Source organism: Falco peregrinus, chromosome 2, assembly GCF_023634155.1.
Source record: "Falco peregrinus isolate bFalPer1 chromosome 2, bFalPer1.pri, whole genome shotgun sequence".
Taxonomy (NCBI): Eukaryota; Metazoa; Chordata; class Aves; order Falconiformes; family Falconidae; genus Falco; species Falco peregrinus.
In genome coordinates, this window is record NC_073722.1 from 32374938 (window position 1) to 32392418 (window position 17481).

At 40.0% G+C, this 17481-nt stretch overlaps 1 protein-coding gene across 1 annotated transcript in view; it reads left to right on the top strand.

Annotated features, from left to right (window-relative positions):
- The first annotated feature begins 524 nt into the window (after window positions 1-524).
- The window catches only part of DHX15 (DEAH-box helicase 15), a 46195-nt gene continuing 29238 nt past the window's right edge, over window positions 525-17481 (top strand). Inside the window, exons 1-5 of the mRNA XM_055794631.1 lie at window positions 525-757; window positions 6751-7099; window positions 11499-11692; window positions 12654-12813; window positions 13225-13443. Coding sequence (XP_055650606.1) covers window positions 690-757; window positions 6751-7099; window positions 11499-11692; window positions 12654-12813; window positions 13225-13443 — 990 coding nt within the window. The 5' untranslated portion in view covers window positions 525-689. The remainder of the gene's footprint in view (window positions 758-6750; window positions 7100-11498; window positions 11693-12653; window positions 12814-13224; window positions 13444-17481) is intronic.

Here is a 17481-nt window from a genome sequence, read left to right on the forward strand (position 1 = left end):
TAAAGGCTGTATGTGCTTTTACAGCACATAGCTTTGACATCCCGGGTTTTCTCGTACTTCTACTCCTATGAAGGACTTGTGAAAGATTGCCTCTTTCCACACACGCAAGGCTGACACAGCCCGGGCAGCCTTTGACGACCTAAACCAGAGGTTTACAAGGCCAGCTACCCACGCTTCAGCTCCCCCCGCGACAACGGCCGTCCCGAGGCACGCGTGCCCGGGCGGACGGAGCGGGCTGCGGAAACAGCTTTTTCTTACCGGGCACCGACGGCGACGGCCGCGCCCTGACAGGGCGGCCCCGCCACAGCCCAGCCCAGCCCGCCCCGCGCGGGGCCCGCCCGCGCCGCGTGCCCCCACCCCCGCGGCCGCCGCCGCCGCCGCCATGGCGGGCCCCACGCGGCCGTTGGAGCGCGCGGGGCGGGGCCGGCCGCTGAGGGCGCGCGCCGAGGGAAGGCTTTTGCCGGCGGACCCGCGCGCGCACTCCACTCTCTTCCCCCCCCCCCGCCGTCACCCCGCCGCGCGCAGCCCCGGCGCTTCCTTCCGGCCGCCATTTTAGTCGCTGCGCCTGGCCTCGCGGCGCCGCTGCTCTTGCTGCTGCTCGAGGAGCGGAGAGCGCGCCCCGCCGCACCCAGCCTCGGCCGGCCCGCCGCCCGCCCGCCCGCCGCACCGAGCGGCCGCTCGCCGCCGCCATGTCCAAGCGCCACCGCCTAGATCTGGGGGACGACTACAGCTCCAGCAAGAAACGCACCACCGACGGGTAAGGGGCGGCGCGGCCCGGCGCGGCCCGAGGAGCGCGGCCTGCGGCGGATGGGGGATCGCAGCGGCTCCCGCGCCATCCGCTCCCTATCTTAGGCCGTGGCCGCTCCTCGCGGAGCTGGGCCTCCCCGGGGAGCGGGGCGGCCGCCATGCGTGGGGGGAAGGAGAGAGTTACAGCAGCCGCATTTGCGCGGCGAACCCCCGGCGGCGCCGCCTCGACTGGGCAGGCACGGGAGCCTCGGCAGCTCCCTGCGGCGCTAGGCCTAGGCCCGCGATCGGCCTTTCTGCCGGGCCCCTTGGTGGGGGCGGGGGAGGCGGATGGCGGCAGCGCGGAGGTGGGGAGCGGGCGGGGAGAGCCTCGTGTGGCGGTGTTGGGGGGGGGAGGGGAGGGGAGGGAGCCGCCGGGGCGGGCTGGGCTCCCGTCGCGGCGGACCGGGGGCGGCGCGCTGCTAGGCCCACTCCCCCGCGCCCGGCTTTGTCTGCGGCTCTTTTCGTTATTTATCCCCCACCCCCCGACCTCGTTCCTTTTTTGTTTGTTTCCTTCCAGTTTTGTCTGTTAAATGTGGTCCTAGAGGTCAGTTTGAGATTTGTTCCGCCTGTATAATTAGTGCCTGCCCTGGTAGGGACGTTATTCTTTTGTTAACGTCTTACAGTAACCGGCAGGGATATGCTTTACTTGAAGTAAGAATCGACGGTGAGGTGAGTTTTGAGGTAGAGGTCAGGGGAGGGATTAGATTTTTTCCTTAGTTTTGCAAAGGTTAAAGTTTTAGGACTGTACTGCACAAGCTTTAGCAGATTTTCATTGCCGTTAATGAAATTGCAGGAGCACAGACTATACGCTCATGTCCTTTTAGACGTAGTTGTTTTAGAGCCGCCTTTGCATAATCTCCTACCCACTAATTGGGTGGGGGGAGGGCGGGTGGCTTTTTAAAGTAAATTTCTGAAGTCTCAAGGAACACAAACACAGTGTTTATCTAGTTTGGCCTTCTTGATGGAGCACAAAAGACTTCCGTGAATTAATCCATTTCTGAAGTCCAACAGCATTGTTTTGGGCTAGAGTATTTATCTAAGGAAAATACTTCATCTTGTTCTCAAAGCTTGCAATAACTAAAAGTCTACCGCAGCAGTCAGTGTTCACTGATAGTCTTTGCAAAACTTGCCCGTTTTTTTTTTAAAGGTGAGCTTGTATAACTTCAGCTTTTAGCCTCTAGGGTTTGATGCATTTTCCCCTGCTAAACAAAAATGAAAGTTTATTATTGAACATTTATTTGCTGTATGTAGGATCACTGTAATCTTATTTTTTTTTTCTAAGTAAATGTATCGAGTATTTATCTCGTTAAATACCTTTTTGCATGATTTGCCAAAAGTTGAAATAGCTCTTCTGGGTATACAGAAAAGTTGTACATGTGCAGCTTTTATGTAGAACTTTCAAATGATCATGCCAAAACTAGGCACTATTTAAATGTGGTACAACTGTTAGGGTTGGCTGTAAAATAATCACAGGTCAGTATTTCCTTGTTTGTATGTTGATGGGTTTTATGGTTTTGGTATGGTTTTATTTGGCATTGTTTTTACTGATTATTTCCTGGCATCCTGAACCCTTAGTCTTACCATTTTGTATGTACTGTAATGAGTTTCCACCAGTAGTAAAACTTTCTAACCAGAAGTCTTTGACTTTTATGGCACCTAAAATCTATACAAGTGCTGGTCTTGTGGCCCTTCTTTGTCCCCTCCTCCTCTGCCAGTAAAAGCATTAAGTGGCATAAGACTTAAACCAAGTCACTATAAGCATAATTTTTGAACATGATTATTTCTGATTTTACTTGAAATTTTAATTCATGTAGCACAAGCCATACTAATGTTACATTGTCATGAATTATTTTAGGGTAGTTTGGGTGTACAGCTTATGGAAGGCTCTAAGTAAGATGCACAGAGAGAATTGTGTAAATAGCATGTATGTACATGTCTTGCTCTGTGTTGAGAGCGCCTTAATGCAGTTTAGTTGGTTTTGGAGGTGGGTTAAGCTGAATTGGCCCTTTGGATGGTTAGCACTTCATAAACTGAACAGTGATTTGTCTTGCATTCAAACTGGACCACCTGACCAAATATGAACGTTGTATCACGTTACCCTGTATGGTTTGAGTTCCTTTTTAATTGAAGCCTGTCATGGTATGTGTGGCTCTACATGGCAACGATGCCAGGCCAACAGGCTTGTAATTGTTGGTGTAACCATAAGCATCAGCACATCTGTGTTCTTGTGATCTTGTATAATTTATGAAGCAAAAACTTTTTTGAAAGATGGGAATCGTATGCAAGGTTTTTGGTTACAGTGTGTGAATTGCATACATACTACTTAAAATCTGTTATTTTTTTCCCACACATACTTAATTTCAGTTCTTGTTAGTGGGATGTATAGTTCAGACTCATGGTACTTCATTTTTTTAATAGAACAGAACAGAAACCATCCTTTAGCTGCATTGGCTTTCTTGCATCAACAATTGCTGTATCTAGTAATGGAGGAAAAAAAGCACTGATGTTCTATTAGATGTGTGTAACTTTCACTGTGATGATCAGTGGCTTTACCTTGTGCCCTTTGTTTCCATTTTCATTTTTATATGCTTTTTGTGCTTGGATTTAGTGAGTGCTACAACATTTCTTTTGTATCCACGTGTGTATATATGTGTGGACATAAGGAAGTGAAATCAGCCCAGACTACTTTGCTTGAAAAACAGCAAAAAACCCCCTAACACCCTTCTGATAATTTAGGCTGTTACGGGATTCAGGCACAAGACAAATGTGATTAAATTCTAATCCTTTTATTGTTAATTTCTGGGTTTGAGATAATTTTTCTTTGTGCAATAATGAAAAGCACATCGAATTTGACAATTTATAAATGAAGGACTACCAAGCTGCATCTTTAGAAATATAGTAAATTTGTATGGCAGCGTATGTGTCATTCCTCTTTTCTCTTGTTGGCCAAAGGAGTCTGGATATGTTTGCGAAGTTTCAGTAATAACGGGAGAGTGGCAAGCATTTTTAGGGAAAAACAAACAAATACTACTATAAAATGATGTTAGAGAGTAAGCTTGTGAGGACATGTTCTATTTTTTCTATGCTGAGATCTGGTTGCCCCTGCTTCTCTCTTTCTGTTATAAAAGGAGAGGCAGACACAACTCTGATGAACATGTAAGTAGTGCTTTACTTCTGAAACGTAGATAAAACTGGATGGGTTTGTTTTCTACTTGTATGATTAAACAGCTCTAAGAGTTCAATGAAGGAACTCAGAAATGGGGGATTAACAGGACCTTCCATTCTGGATTGTATTTCTAGTCCATTTAATCTACTGTCTTGTTCTTGAGGTTGTATTTTTATCCATGCTTTAAGCCCACACAGACTGCTACCAACACAGAAGACGTGCTGCCCTCTCCCTTGTACTGCAAGTGAGTGTTTGGGAGACTAGATCAGAGAACTGACCTGAGTTAGAATTAGCATTGGTGGAGGGAGTCTAAGGAGGGCTTGTTCTTCACAAGACTGTTGAAATGCTTATACCAGCATGCAAGAAGGGTTGGCAACAGTGTGGGTCTGTTTTAGCAGTGGCATTGGTTTATGAGAGGCTTAAGTATACCTGAAGGTATGCTTTATGAGCTCTGATGTAGAAGGTTCTGACATAATACTGCTTAAATAAATGATTATGGAATAGTTTTATTGATGTGGATTTTTTACACTTTGACTAGATAGCAGTAAAGAATAAAAATCCTTCAGAAGCACACACATACCACCACACTCCACCCCCCTGTAAAAAAAAAAAAAAAAAACCAAACAAACCAAAAAACCCCCACCCCAAAAATCCCTCAATTAGTAGTATGTCTTACTCTTTCTTTCATTGAAGTGTGTGCTGTTAACGGGCTTTTGCGTTTCACCCCGACTTTACCATTCTTAAATTGCTTTTATGCCTTTGTTATTGTCTGACCAGCCACCTGTTTATCCTAGTACCTGCAGATATTTAAAATCAGATTGTGAGTAGCTCATTAACTACAAGTCCAAAGCTTTATTCCTGTCTGATACTCTCAATGGTCGAAGAGTCTGATAGCATGTAGCATAATAGAGGCTAGTTCCTTCTGTTTGTAAAGGGGGTAAACTTCCATACCAGACAGTATGAACCTGTTGGGTTCTGCAATACCTGCTTGCCGTTGTCCACTAAGAAGAGATTTCTAGCTTATACAACATTTGATCATATCAGAAGTAATGTTGAAGCTATGGTATCTCAGATTCATGCAAATGGTCTGAAAGGACCTTAATTTTCAGACAGTCTAGTGTCCCAAGCTTTAGGAAAATCTATATACAAGTGAGTTAGGTAGGTGACAGTAAATGGTATGTTTTGTATGTTTCTTCCTTTAAACACAGACTTGCTGATAATAAGTAATCTTAAAAAACCCAACTTACTGCAGCAGTCTCTGAAGCCCTAATAGATTGAACTGTTGAGGGACAAAACCAAAAATACAGCATGCAGTTTATTTGTGTATGCAAGAACAAGAGTGGTGGTTGTTTCCAGTGTGCACCATGTTTTGATTTTAAATTTATAGAACCAGTACTAATATAATCTTGGTTACTGCATCTTCTCCGTAGGTAGGAATTGGCTTATTACTTAACCAGTTACATTTGAATGCCAGCCGTATGTTAAAAAGAAAGCTGTGGAGAGGAGTGTTGGCCAACCGATTTCTGCTCTCTACTCTTTCATGCATGCCTGAGTGCTGGTAAAGACAAGAGGAAGGTTTTGTTTTCCCTTAACGACTCTTCCTAAAAAGGTTCATATGAGCATTTACTATAAAACTGGTGTTGGCTTAGTTTGTTGTTTTGCCTTTTTGATGGGATTTCAGTTAATGTAATGCACAAAAGCTGAAAAGATCTGTTTTCCTGGCAAAGATGCTACTAATCTTTTGACTTACACTGGTTTAAAATGTGATGTGTTTCTGTAAAGTGGTGCATATGTCAAAATGCTGAATTAGGGTAAGTTTGGGGGTTTTATTAAAAGCATGTAGCTATAGTTGTTTGGATCAAACTGGGGGTTTCTTTACAAGCGTTTCAGGTGTGTGTTGGGAGAGTGAGATTGTGTGCAAGAACAAGTAGGTGGATTTGCAATTCAGAAACTGTCACTGAGGATGGAGGTTGAGGTTTGAGTAGATAACTATGGTGAAAATTATTGTTCTTTTGCAAGTGCAGTGAACTTTTTTTGACTTAATATTTGGAACAAATGGGAATACGTAAATGCTGGTTGTTTTAAGTGTGTGGTAGGAGGTGATACTCGAGAAGGTGGTACCGCTTGGTAGTGTTAGGCTAATGGCTGCACTCGATCTTAAGGGTCTTTTCCAATCTAAATGATTCTGTGAACTGGGTGGCTGGTTTTAAGTCTTAGGTTTCAGACTCAGCAACTTGTGTGTCAGAATTGTATGGAGGACTTAGAACAAAAAAAAAAAGTTCAAAGTACTTGTGGGATGTTAAGAAACCAAACGAACTTTTCTTTCAGGGCCTGCTTATCATCATGAGTTAGTTTTTGTGGGTTAGCATAATTCCCTTGTTAGGTAGGCAAGATGTCTATTTAGTGTTCTCTTATGTTTCTGTAGCAGCAGCAAGTAGGGATAAGAAGAATTGTGTGAAAAGTCTAGAACACACAGCTGATGCTTTATAGTCATTAAATGAAGAGGGTTAAGATGATGCTCCCTTCATGTGATAGCTTTCTTCAGTGTTGCCTCTAATGAGGGGAACTGTGGCAGTGCTTGTGTACAGTGAGTATAACCGTGTATTTATATTCCGTACGTATCATGCACACGTCGACGCTTAAGCATCCAGTAGCAGCTGTTTACAGGGCTTCTTAAAAGACTTGGTTTGTATACACTTTGTACTAGATACCTTTACAGATGCGTTGTATTTAAATTCTACTCTGCGTTGAAATACTGAAGTGTCTCATTTTCTGCTGTGTTTCTTAACTCATTTTAGGAAAGATCGGGACCGGGACAGGGACCGTGATGACCGTTCTAAAGATCGTGACAGAGATCGTGACAGAGATAGAGATCGTGACAGAGAAAGGGACAAAGAAAAAGATATGCGACCTACATCTAACTCTACATATTATGCAGCTGCTGGGTTACCAACTATAAAACCAGCAATGATTCCACACAGTATTAACCCTTTCACAAATCTACCACATACACCACGATATTATGACATCCTGAAAAAAAGGCTACAACTTCCTGTCTGGGAATATAAAGAAAGATTTACAGATATTTTGATTAGGCATCAGTCATTTGTGCTGGTTGGAGAGACTGGGTCTGGTAAAACAACACAGGTGAGTTCTTATCTATATAATACTGCAGTTTTTGAAAGGTCAGAACTGTTGCTAGGTATGGAGGCAGTGAAACTTGCTTTGGTTTCTTGAAATTCATTGTGTAAGGACACCTCACAGACAGTGACCAAAACTAATTTGATGAATGTTTTACTTGCTTAATGAATACAAAACTGAGAAGAATCTTTAACACCTTCCCCTTTCACAAACCAGTCCTGTTCTCTGGCCTGTTTCTATTAGGCTTTATGATTGGTAGTTAACCTTTTTGGTGAAGGAAGAGATTTTAATGCCTAGACAGAAGTGTACTAATCTACAAACTGAAGCAGTGGTTCCAAATAGTTTTAGCTGTTTGTGTAGATAGCAGCTGAAAAGTAGGTAAAATGTTACAGAAGTAGGGACTTGTTAGTCTTATAGGAAACTTTCTGCTACAGATAGGAACTTAAAGGGTATTGAAATGTCAGATACAATTCTGACATGATCCAATTGGATCATGTTTTGGTGACAGTCAAACTTGAGAGAAAGAGACTGGTGTTTCCTTTGTACTGAAACTTCTCGGAGGTCATAGTTTCCCAGGGCTGCAGATAAAAGTCACAATTGTTCTGTAGATTGATGGCTTTAAAAATCTTCCTTAGCACTGGAAATAGTGGTAACAGATCTGCTGAGCCTTTAACTCTTTAAGAAGAGCTTTAACTCTTTAAGAAGAATTTTGGGGACCAGTAAACAGGGAAGATCTAAGGAATACCACTGCATATCTATAGCATGACAAACTTGCTGAAAACTTTTATCTGTTCTCTGATTTGGTGTTTCAAATCTGTGTGGAAAAGTGATGTAAAAAAGTTCTTTGTTCTGAACCCAAAAAATACCTTCTGTCTTGTCAGAAAATAAAAATGAAGGACATTTTAGTCTTCATAAAATGGGTTATAGATAACTTACTGTAAGTCTTACAAAAATTAATTTTCAGTCATAAATTTGGATGTTGAGAAAAAGTGAAGGACATAAGTAGTACATTGGATACCCTTTATAGTTGTGCCTGAAATATTTGAAGAATTCTTGCTGCAAAAATTTTAGAAACCAGGGTCTTGATTGGAAGGTACCTTATGGCATTATCTGTATTGCTTTTTTAATGTGTAAACTGAGACCAGGATTTTATAGAGTTCTTCAGAAAAGTTTTATGATATAGTTACATGGAAGAGAGAGTATTCTGAACGTTCACGTGAAAAAAATCTGTACTTACCTATATGAAAACAACATTTCTCATTGCACGATTTGAAGATTTAAAGAATATGTGTTCTTAATAATTGTGAATTAAACTTCAAATATATCTTACTATCATGCCATTCCACACACATAAGCTTTTCCTGAGTTGTCTTACTACCTTACCCCTTAACTTTCAGAAAGGATTTAAGAAACCCAAGGCATCTTCCTAAAAATGGGATTTAAACTACCACAAGCATATAAGCAGTCTTGGAAGCTTCACAGCTGCTTCTGAATTCACTCTATGAGATTGCAGATATGTGTTGAAACAGTTGAGTGTCTCTGTAGGAACATATTGCTGAAAATGATCCTGCTGCCACTTAATGAAAACCTTGTGTTGTGCGTGTGTGTGTCATACCCTTTTTGTGATCAAGTGCTGTGTTAAAACCAGTGGGGGAGCGGTTGTTTTTCTTATAAATATTTATATATTTTTATATATATATATTGAGCAGGGCAAGATGAGCATTAGAGGGTTTCATAACCACTTAAACTGAAGGTGTACCTGAACCATTTATGATTGCTTTTATTGGTATAAAGTTGGCATTATTTGAAATATATAATGAATTGTTCTTCCAGAATGTTTATCTTGCCTTTCATGGTGATAGTAGAAGGCTATATAGTAATAGATAATATTTTTGAGAATGAGCTGCTGCCTGTGAAGTCCCTTCCCTGATAATGTGCATGTTTTCCCTTTAGTCTTTTTGAGTGCACAGTTTTGGAAACACATGGCTTTGAGAACGGAAATGATTGAGAAAATTTTTATCTCCTAAGTCTTGTTCCACATAGACTTAAACCCAAAGCACTGAAGTAGTGTGTTGGAAGCCAAGACTATTAATTTTGAAGTCTTGTATTTGCAATGGCTTGATTTGTAATTCAAACTTAACTTTCTAAGTTAACTATTTTCTTTAAATGCTCCCCAGATATGTTCCATGGTGGAACAGGTGCACTAAAATGCTTTCAGAAAGAGCTTAAGTACTTGCTATAAATGCAGCATGTGCTCTCTTTTAAATTTGGGATCATATGTGGTGCTGGTATAATAATTTAAATTTCTTCTGTAGATGCAATAGTAGAGTAGCACCTGCTTTCACTTGAAAGCCTTAACTATAAAGGGTAGGATGGTTGTTGATGTAAGGTAAGGGGTGCCACTTTGTCAGCAAGTTTTCATGGCGGGTGAAGGGGTGATTCAGAAGCAAGGTGATTCTGAGTATGGTTTAATCTCCTGCTGCAGGCCACAAGGGAATTGATATGGGTAGAAGTCTGACACCTTTTCAGTTAATGAAAATTCCAAGAATTCTACCATGTAACTTTCAACAGAGAAAGTTTTCAATAAATTGAAGTGACTCAGAACAGCCTGGACACTGCTCTTCTGTATCTTGCTCTTTATCCCTTCAGAAACTTGACTTTCCTTTGACTTCGGAATAGTCTTTAACAGCCCTTGGTGCATTTATCTTTGATCTTAGCTCTGACACAGTATATGTGTAGTCCCTACTTCCTGATATTTACGGAGATTATATTTGAAAATTTCTCTTAATTGAGAAAGTCCTTGAGGTTAAATGGTGCTAACTAAAACTATTCCTCATGCTTTTGATACTGATAAAATGGCTGCTTTTTTTTTTTTTAAGGAAAGTCAAAGGTTTTGGTGATTTGTAGGGTTTTGTGTGTCAGTGGAGTTGAGCTAACTTCATCTTAGGTTTTATAAGAAGCGTTCAGTATGTTCACGGTTGTAACTGAAGTAAAAAAGGGTTGTGCCATACTCCATTTTTTTTCTACCGTTTGTATGTCTTTTAAAGCTGGATGTGAAAAGTACTCTGATGGTCATCTAAATCAACACATTGAGTTCTAAGTCTGTGTAGCCCTTTTCTTACATTTGACACCAGTGCTGTAGGTTTTGCTGTTTACTGGAAAACCACTTCTGAATTATTTTTATTTCATGTGGCTGTGGCCTGACAGACCTGCTGTTTTAAAGTTTATTTCAGAACTTGCTGTGTTTAAAGTCAAGGAGCTTCACTTAATATGCCTGGAGCTGTGTTTTTATTAGGGGCTTGGGAAGCCGATTCCTTTCTCTACACTGCATATTAGGGGAGTGTGTGTATGTTACAGGACAGGGTTTCATATTGCTGCTATCAGTGTTCAAGAACTGCTATTTTCAGTTTTGCGTAAGGTTTTAGTGTTCACTTATGTCCATTTTGCTGTTGAAATACAGTGTTCTCGAAGAAAAAAATTTCTAGTTTAAATTATACTGCTTTTCTTATTGTTCCTCATTGGTACAATTTATAACCAGTCTCGGGTTTTTTTCCTCTGTAAATGTGAGCTTTCAAGAGTACTTGAAAAGTAGTTACCAAGGAAGAGTGGATCTTTTTTTTTTTGTCTGTAGACTTGGAACTAGTTGTGCCTGGAGATCTCATAAAATGCCATACTGATAACATATGAAATATATTGTATCTTCATCACACTGTTACTGACCTTAATCAAAAGAATTTCTAAAGCTTCGTATTTTGGATTATTCTTACTGTTTCCAGATTCCTGATATGAGCAGAAAACAGCTGACTGACAGATAAAATGAATGCTAACATAGGAATGAAAACAGGGCTTTCATATCTGGTTGATAAAATTTCAAAAGAACAATAGTTAACTAAATGAACATAACTAATTATTAATTTTATTTTTTTATTTGTTGTGATTCCAGGCTAAAACAATTTTTATATCGTGAAAATAATTTTTTGCTTAAGATATAATAAGCATTACTTTTTAAAGCTACAAAATATGATTTGCTTACTGTAAAACTGTAAACTGTACTATGGATCTCATTTTTTGAGTGTTAACTTTAATTTGGGTTGCTTTGGAGCATGTTGGCTGCCAAACAATCTATGTAAGGTACTGATCTAACAGTGCTTAAATGTATTGTGAACCTATGCATTTCCTTGATAACTTCAAAGATGGCTATGCACATATTTAATGTGAGTGTGCTTTAATTAGTGGCATTGGGTTTAACTAAGTAGTCTATCTGCTCTCATGCTTTGGATATTTTTGTGCATGCAGTTAGCATCTCAGTGAAGTTATGACTAAATTTATTTGTTATGATACAAAAGTTACAGATTACATTCAGCCTTTTGAAGCGTGTTTTAAAGCTGAATTTTATTCTTGACAGATCCCTCAATGGTGCGTTGACTACATGCGCTCATTGCCTGGACCAAAAAGGGGAGTGGCATGTACTCAGCCTAGAAGAGTAGCTGCAATGAGTGTGGCACAGCGTGTTGCTGATGAGATGGATGTCATGCTGGGCCAGGAGGTTGGTTACTCTATTCGATTTGAAGACTGCAGTAGTGCAAAAACCATTTTGAAGTAAGTATGGCAACTTGGATAAAGGTATAACACAGCCTGCGTGGAGGTCGGGGGGATTTGCAGGGTAGTGAAGAGTGAGCAAAGTTATGAAAGGAGTAATGAGGAGTGGAGTGAATCTACGGACAGGCACTTTCTGTGTTTTGAGTGGAGAAGGGAGACAGGAGCCACAGCATGAGCTGAGAGAAACCTCAAGTGTGGGGTTTGAGTAAAATTGAAAATGAATCATTCCTCCTAAAGAAATCACTGCACCCTGTGAAAATTATACCTGACTCTGGGACACAATCCTTAGTGTTTTAGTTGTTGGCTGTTGTAGATGCTTGTGCTGTGTAGGTGGAACCAGGCCCACTTAATACATCATTTGCAGATGACATTCAGAATGCTCACTTAAAAAGGATTCCACATACATGGTGTGGTTCAAGGAATAATGCCTTTATATCAAAAGATGTCTTCTGTTTTGCTCATAGAATTAGTTGAAGGCTGGGAATGAAGTTAATGTATAAAAAGAAATTTTAACTGAGACAGAAAAGTAAGAGAATGAACAGATAATCTGCAAACAGAAAAGGGGTGAAACAACTGTAGAAATTGTATGTCTAGGATTTCAAGAGGGTGTTTTTGCCTTTATTTTCCTGTCTCTGTAGAACCTGGAAATCTGCCAGTAATAGTCTAGAAACCAGTTAATAAATGTTGTTAAAAACCTTGTTTCCCTCCACCCTTTTTTAATTCTGAAGCACTAGCCGTGCCCCCCCCCCCCCCTCCCGATTTCACTTACAGCTTGCAGTAATTTCTCTTTTATTTGAAAACTTAAAATGGGCTTGTTACCTTGTTCAGAATGGTTGATTGATATTTATTTAAAACTTGATTAAAAGCTTAGTTCAAGCAACTTAGTGAATGATATGGAAGAGGATTCTGTAGCAGACTATTAAATAAAATTTGTGTTGAAATTGTTTCTGCTTGTGTTCAGGTACATGACTGATGGTATGTTACTTCGTGAAGCAATGAATGATCCTTTGCTGGAGCGCTATGGTGTTATAATTCTTGATGAGGCCCATGAGAGAACACTGGCTACTGATATTTTGATGGGAGTTTTGAAGGAAGTTGTAAGACAGAGATCTGATTTGAAGGTCGGTAATGATGAAATCCAACAGCATGTCCTTTCTAGTTGCAGGCATACCAAATTTGGTACTGTGTATTTGCTTACCATTAGCTGACTTGTATAATCAACTAAAGTAGATCAACTGTTATTTGATCTAATGATGATCTGTATTGGAAAGATAACACTAGGAAATTTTTAATGCAGCTTTTGTTGCAGAAAATGCTAGGAAAGTTAGAAATAGTTGTAGCTAAACCTTTCTGTATTTGACTAGGAATTTTTTTTGACCTTTGTAATAAGGGTGCTGTATTCAGGTGATCAAGCATGCTTAAATCAGTCAACAATTGAGTTTAGTTTCTTACTACTATATGTTGTATGTGTAACACTTCACAAATTCTTACTAACCTTGAGTAACGTTTTTTTTTGTCCTCCAAACCTACAGGTTATAGTTATGAGTGCTACTTTAGATGCTGGCAAGTTTCAGATCTATTTTGATAACTGTCCTCTCTTAACTATCCCGGGTCGCACCCATCCTGTGGAGATATTCTATACTCCAGAACCAGAAAGGGACTACCTTGAGGCTGCCATTCGAACAGTGATCCAAATTCACATGTGTGAAGAAGAGGAAGGAGATCTCTTACTCTTTCTTACCGGACAGGAGGTACTTTCTTCCTTTTTTAATCCAGTGTTTCATACAGAAACTGTTTTAAGTGGCTTGGGTGGACTGAAATGTTTAGTTTGCTTTTCTAGTTTATCATTTGAATGACCTGAGGCTTTCTACCTGTCATATGCTTCAGGTCCTTGGGCATAGTATGTATCTGTAATATGCATATGCTATGCAAGGCCACTCTAAAATGAAAGTTCTGATCTCGCTCATATACTTCTAAAATAGAAGCCTAGAGTATGAACCCTAGGTTTGTACTGATGTGAATTCAGAAGTTCTGGGTACCTGATACCATCCATGTTTTTACTGAAAACGTAGTTCACTGCACTTCTGGATGTGTATTGTACAACCTGTCTGAAAAATAACACTTTAGTTCTGCTACTTAGCTATCAGTAGTAGTTTTAATGACATGTTTGGGTTTTGTTTTCTGTGAATAGCTTTGAGTATTATGTTAGTATTTCTGTACTGCAAATACAGGGAGTTACATTTAAGAAATGGACTCAGTGCCTTGCAAAAGAGGATTGTACAAAAGCACTTAAGGTAAACAACGTCAGGAAATGAGAATTTTCTGGAAATCTTAAATTGTCTGCTTGAAATAAACTGGGGTGATTTTTTTTTCTAATCTGTTCCTTTGAGGCTCTTCTGAGTGGCCTTATTAATAGACTGAGATGGAGAAGAGGTAAAAAACCCCATAGATATTGTGAAAGTATACTTGACTGTGTGAACATAATATTTCTAGTAATGGGGAGAAACAATATTTCTAGTAGTGGGAAGAAACGCAGCTAGCCAGAGGTGGTTTTTTTTGACTCATTCTTCTTGCAGTCACTCCTCTCGAAGAATTACCCTTAAAAGGATGTGGAACAATTCAGTGTCTTTAGGCATATACAATCTTAATTATGCCAAGGGGGAAAAATAGTACAAATAACTTGTGATGCTGAAGGTGCACAGGCTTCTTGAGTAGATTTGCCAGTCATAAAGATGTGTTACCTTTTAGATGAGTTTTAAAGGACATTTGATTAAAACTTCTTCTGGCAGGTCATCTTGTCCCTTAAGAAAACCAAAACAATTTACTGTCATTGTAAAAGCAGCTACTCTGGCCTTTCGATTTCTCCTTCTTTTGTTTGGAGTATTGCTGTGTGTTAAACTACAGCTAGGGAAAAATACTCTAATTATCAGTTATAAACGTTGTCCTTGCTACATCAGTTGCTATGTATTGTTCTAAATAACTTGTCCCCCAACTCCCATAATTGTTATAGCAGGGGGGACAACTGCCTTCATACCAGCTCTTAAGCACCACTCATGTTTGGCAAATGGCTCTAGACAGAACTGGCCTAGTACTGGCCAGTGCTACAGAGATAGTCTATTTTTTTGTATGAACAGGTTCTTTCATTTCTACTGGGTTAATTTACAGGATGTAATGTATTACAAGTTTTAAATAAAATCATGCACACGTTGGTCACGTGTACAGACATAATTATGCGTAAATGTATGTAGCAATATCCCTGTATTGCCTTAGTGAATCACTTAAAACTTGCATTGATAAGCCACCGTTGTCTGTTTTTTTTGCCTAGGGCTCTCCAGTCCATGTATCTGGATGATACTGTTCAGGGGCAGTGGGGTGGCTCTGCCTGGAGCTAGTCTGAATTTAGCTAGTTAGCATGAAATTGAGGTCTGGTTTACCTTCTGTAAAGAAGCTTTGAAGTGTTAACATCCATTTTGATTCATGGTGTTTTGGGGCCTCTGTTGAAGCCCATGTTTGAGCCTCATAATGCAGTCTACATGTGTATTACTGTTGAATCTAAAGTGATAGGACCTACTGTAATCTCAAGAACTGGAAAGTGTGCACTAGGTACCACTACTGCTTTGTGGTTTGGGTTCAGTAGGCTTAGTAGCTCGAATCTTGCCATTGGTTTTCACTGGGCATAAATGCTTTGGAATTCTTTCGGATTCTGGAAAACAATATGAGCATGATAGAGCATGGGATTTCTTGGCTGGATGCCCCCCCCTCCCCCTGAATGCACATGTGAACTGGTTTGAGTTTAAGAGGCTTCAGATGAGCAGTAATTGCAGTGGTCTGAGGCAGCATTAGCATCCTTACTGGCTACTGCCTTCAATTCCCGCTGAACGTGAAGTAATTTTAACTGCTACCCATCTTATTGCCCATATAATCAGTACAGATTAGGTAAGACAGAGTTGATGATGGAACCTGAAGATACTAGAGAAGATTCTGTGTTGTTAGGCCCCAAAATAAAAAAGAAGTTTAAATACATTTGGAAACCAAAGGAATCTTAATTGTATAAGCCTGTTACTAGATGAAGATAAAATTGTTGTTAATGGTGCAGAAATAAGTGTTCAATAAAAACTTCCGGAGTGCTGAAAGGAGCAAAAGTATGTGATTATGTAGCATGAGCTACTTTTCAGTCTGTTAGTAACAAAAGAGGATGTTTTTTAAAGCATCTATTAGGAATAAGTATTTTGAAACAGGACTTGTTCCACAGTCCCTGTAAGCAGGAGAGCTTATCTGTTGATTTTTTAAAAACAAACAAAAAAATCACCCTGGTATATTAGGGAAATTCAAGAAGAAATAATGTTCATGTTTTGTGCCAATACTCAAAAAAGGTACAATGTGAGATAAAGTGGATAACTGTACGCCAGGTGGCCTTAAGTCAGTCACAGGCGAAATTGGAAACTGACAGGGAGTTCTGTTCACAAGGAAAAAATCTAATTACATTTCAGTCAACATGTCTTTCTGAGACAGTGGGTTTTGTCGAACTTGCTCTCAGTTGTTGGGATTACAGATTCAGTAATTTAGTTGGGTAGACAAACATTTGTTAAACTTGGCTCTAAATATCTCAAGACTGGCTCACATGCAGATCTCAGAGGTGGCTGGCTTATTGTCTACTGGAGTTCTAAAACAGCATTAGATATCACAGTCCATTAAGATCAGTAATCTGAGAGTACGTGTAAAATTCTTACAGACTAAATTTGTGGGGTGGGGGAGGTAGAAATTATGACAAACAGTATAGATCTGTCTTACACATCTTAGTAATGGCATTTAGAAACGTGGAGTGTATTTGCTGCCACTCCAGTACCCTTTTCTTCATAAAGCCAAATGCATCCTTAAACATTTTGGAGGAAGAATTCAGGCTGCATCTGGAGATTTGAAGTACAGATGAGCGTTGTTGTTTTTGATTGTAGATAAATACACTGAAAAATCTTGCTGTGAAGTTCTGGTGTCAATGTGCCGGAAAGGTTTAAAGTGATGTTGGTGTAGGAAAGAGTTGCAAAACGTTTTTGAGGTTTTGGTAGAATGTTTTGTAAATGAGGATTTATTTTAAAGATGCAATCTTTTCATCACAGGCTGTTTAAGCTGTGGAACTGTGAAAGAAAGTAGCAGAGACTTTCTTATGAGGAAATTTAAATAAACAATAACTTTTTAGGCTCAGTGATGTTGATTGGATGAGGTTAAGTCAGCAAGTGTACAAGTTGTCTTGTTCAGGCTTGCATAGAAAGTGTTGAGTATAAACTGAAATTCAGGAGTGGTAATACTGTGTTCAGGTGCTAAAGGGAACAAGTTTTTTTTTTTTCCTCTTCATTTGAGATAATGTCACTATGAAGTATTTCAAATAGACCAGGTCAAAAAGTTGCTGAGTATAGGAATCATGCTATGTATTCTCAAGAGAGAATAGGAGACTAGGTCAGTTTTGACTTGACTTGGTTACGGTCAAGTGATGACCTGTTGCATGGACAACTTTTTTTGTTTAAGTTTGTCATTCTGCAATTTTTTTTCTGAATTTGTATTGAGAGCATCACCTGACATGATGCAGGCCTAGAAAGGGCTTATTCTTTTTACTGTTGTTTCCTTATTTCAGCTTATAGCACTTCGTTTTCTTTCCTGGAGGAAGAAAGGGAAAATTTCTAGAAGGTTCATGTCATCAAAGCCAGATGTGGCTGGCAGTGCCCCTGTCTGTGATAGCGGCTTGAAAGAGAAGGGAGAAGCTTAAGGTGTCTGCCAAATATTTCTGAATTGGGAAG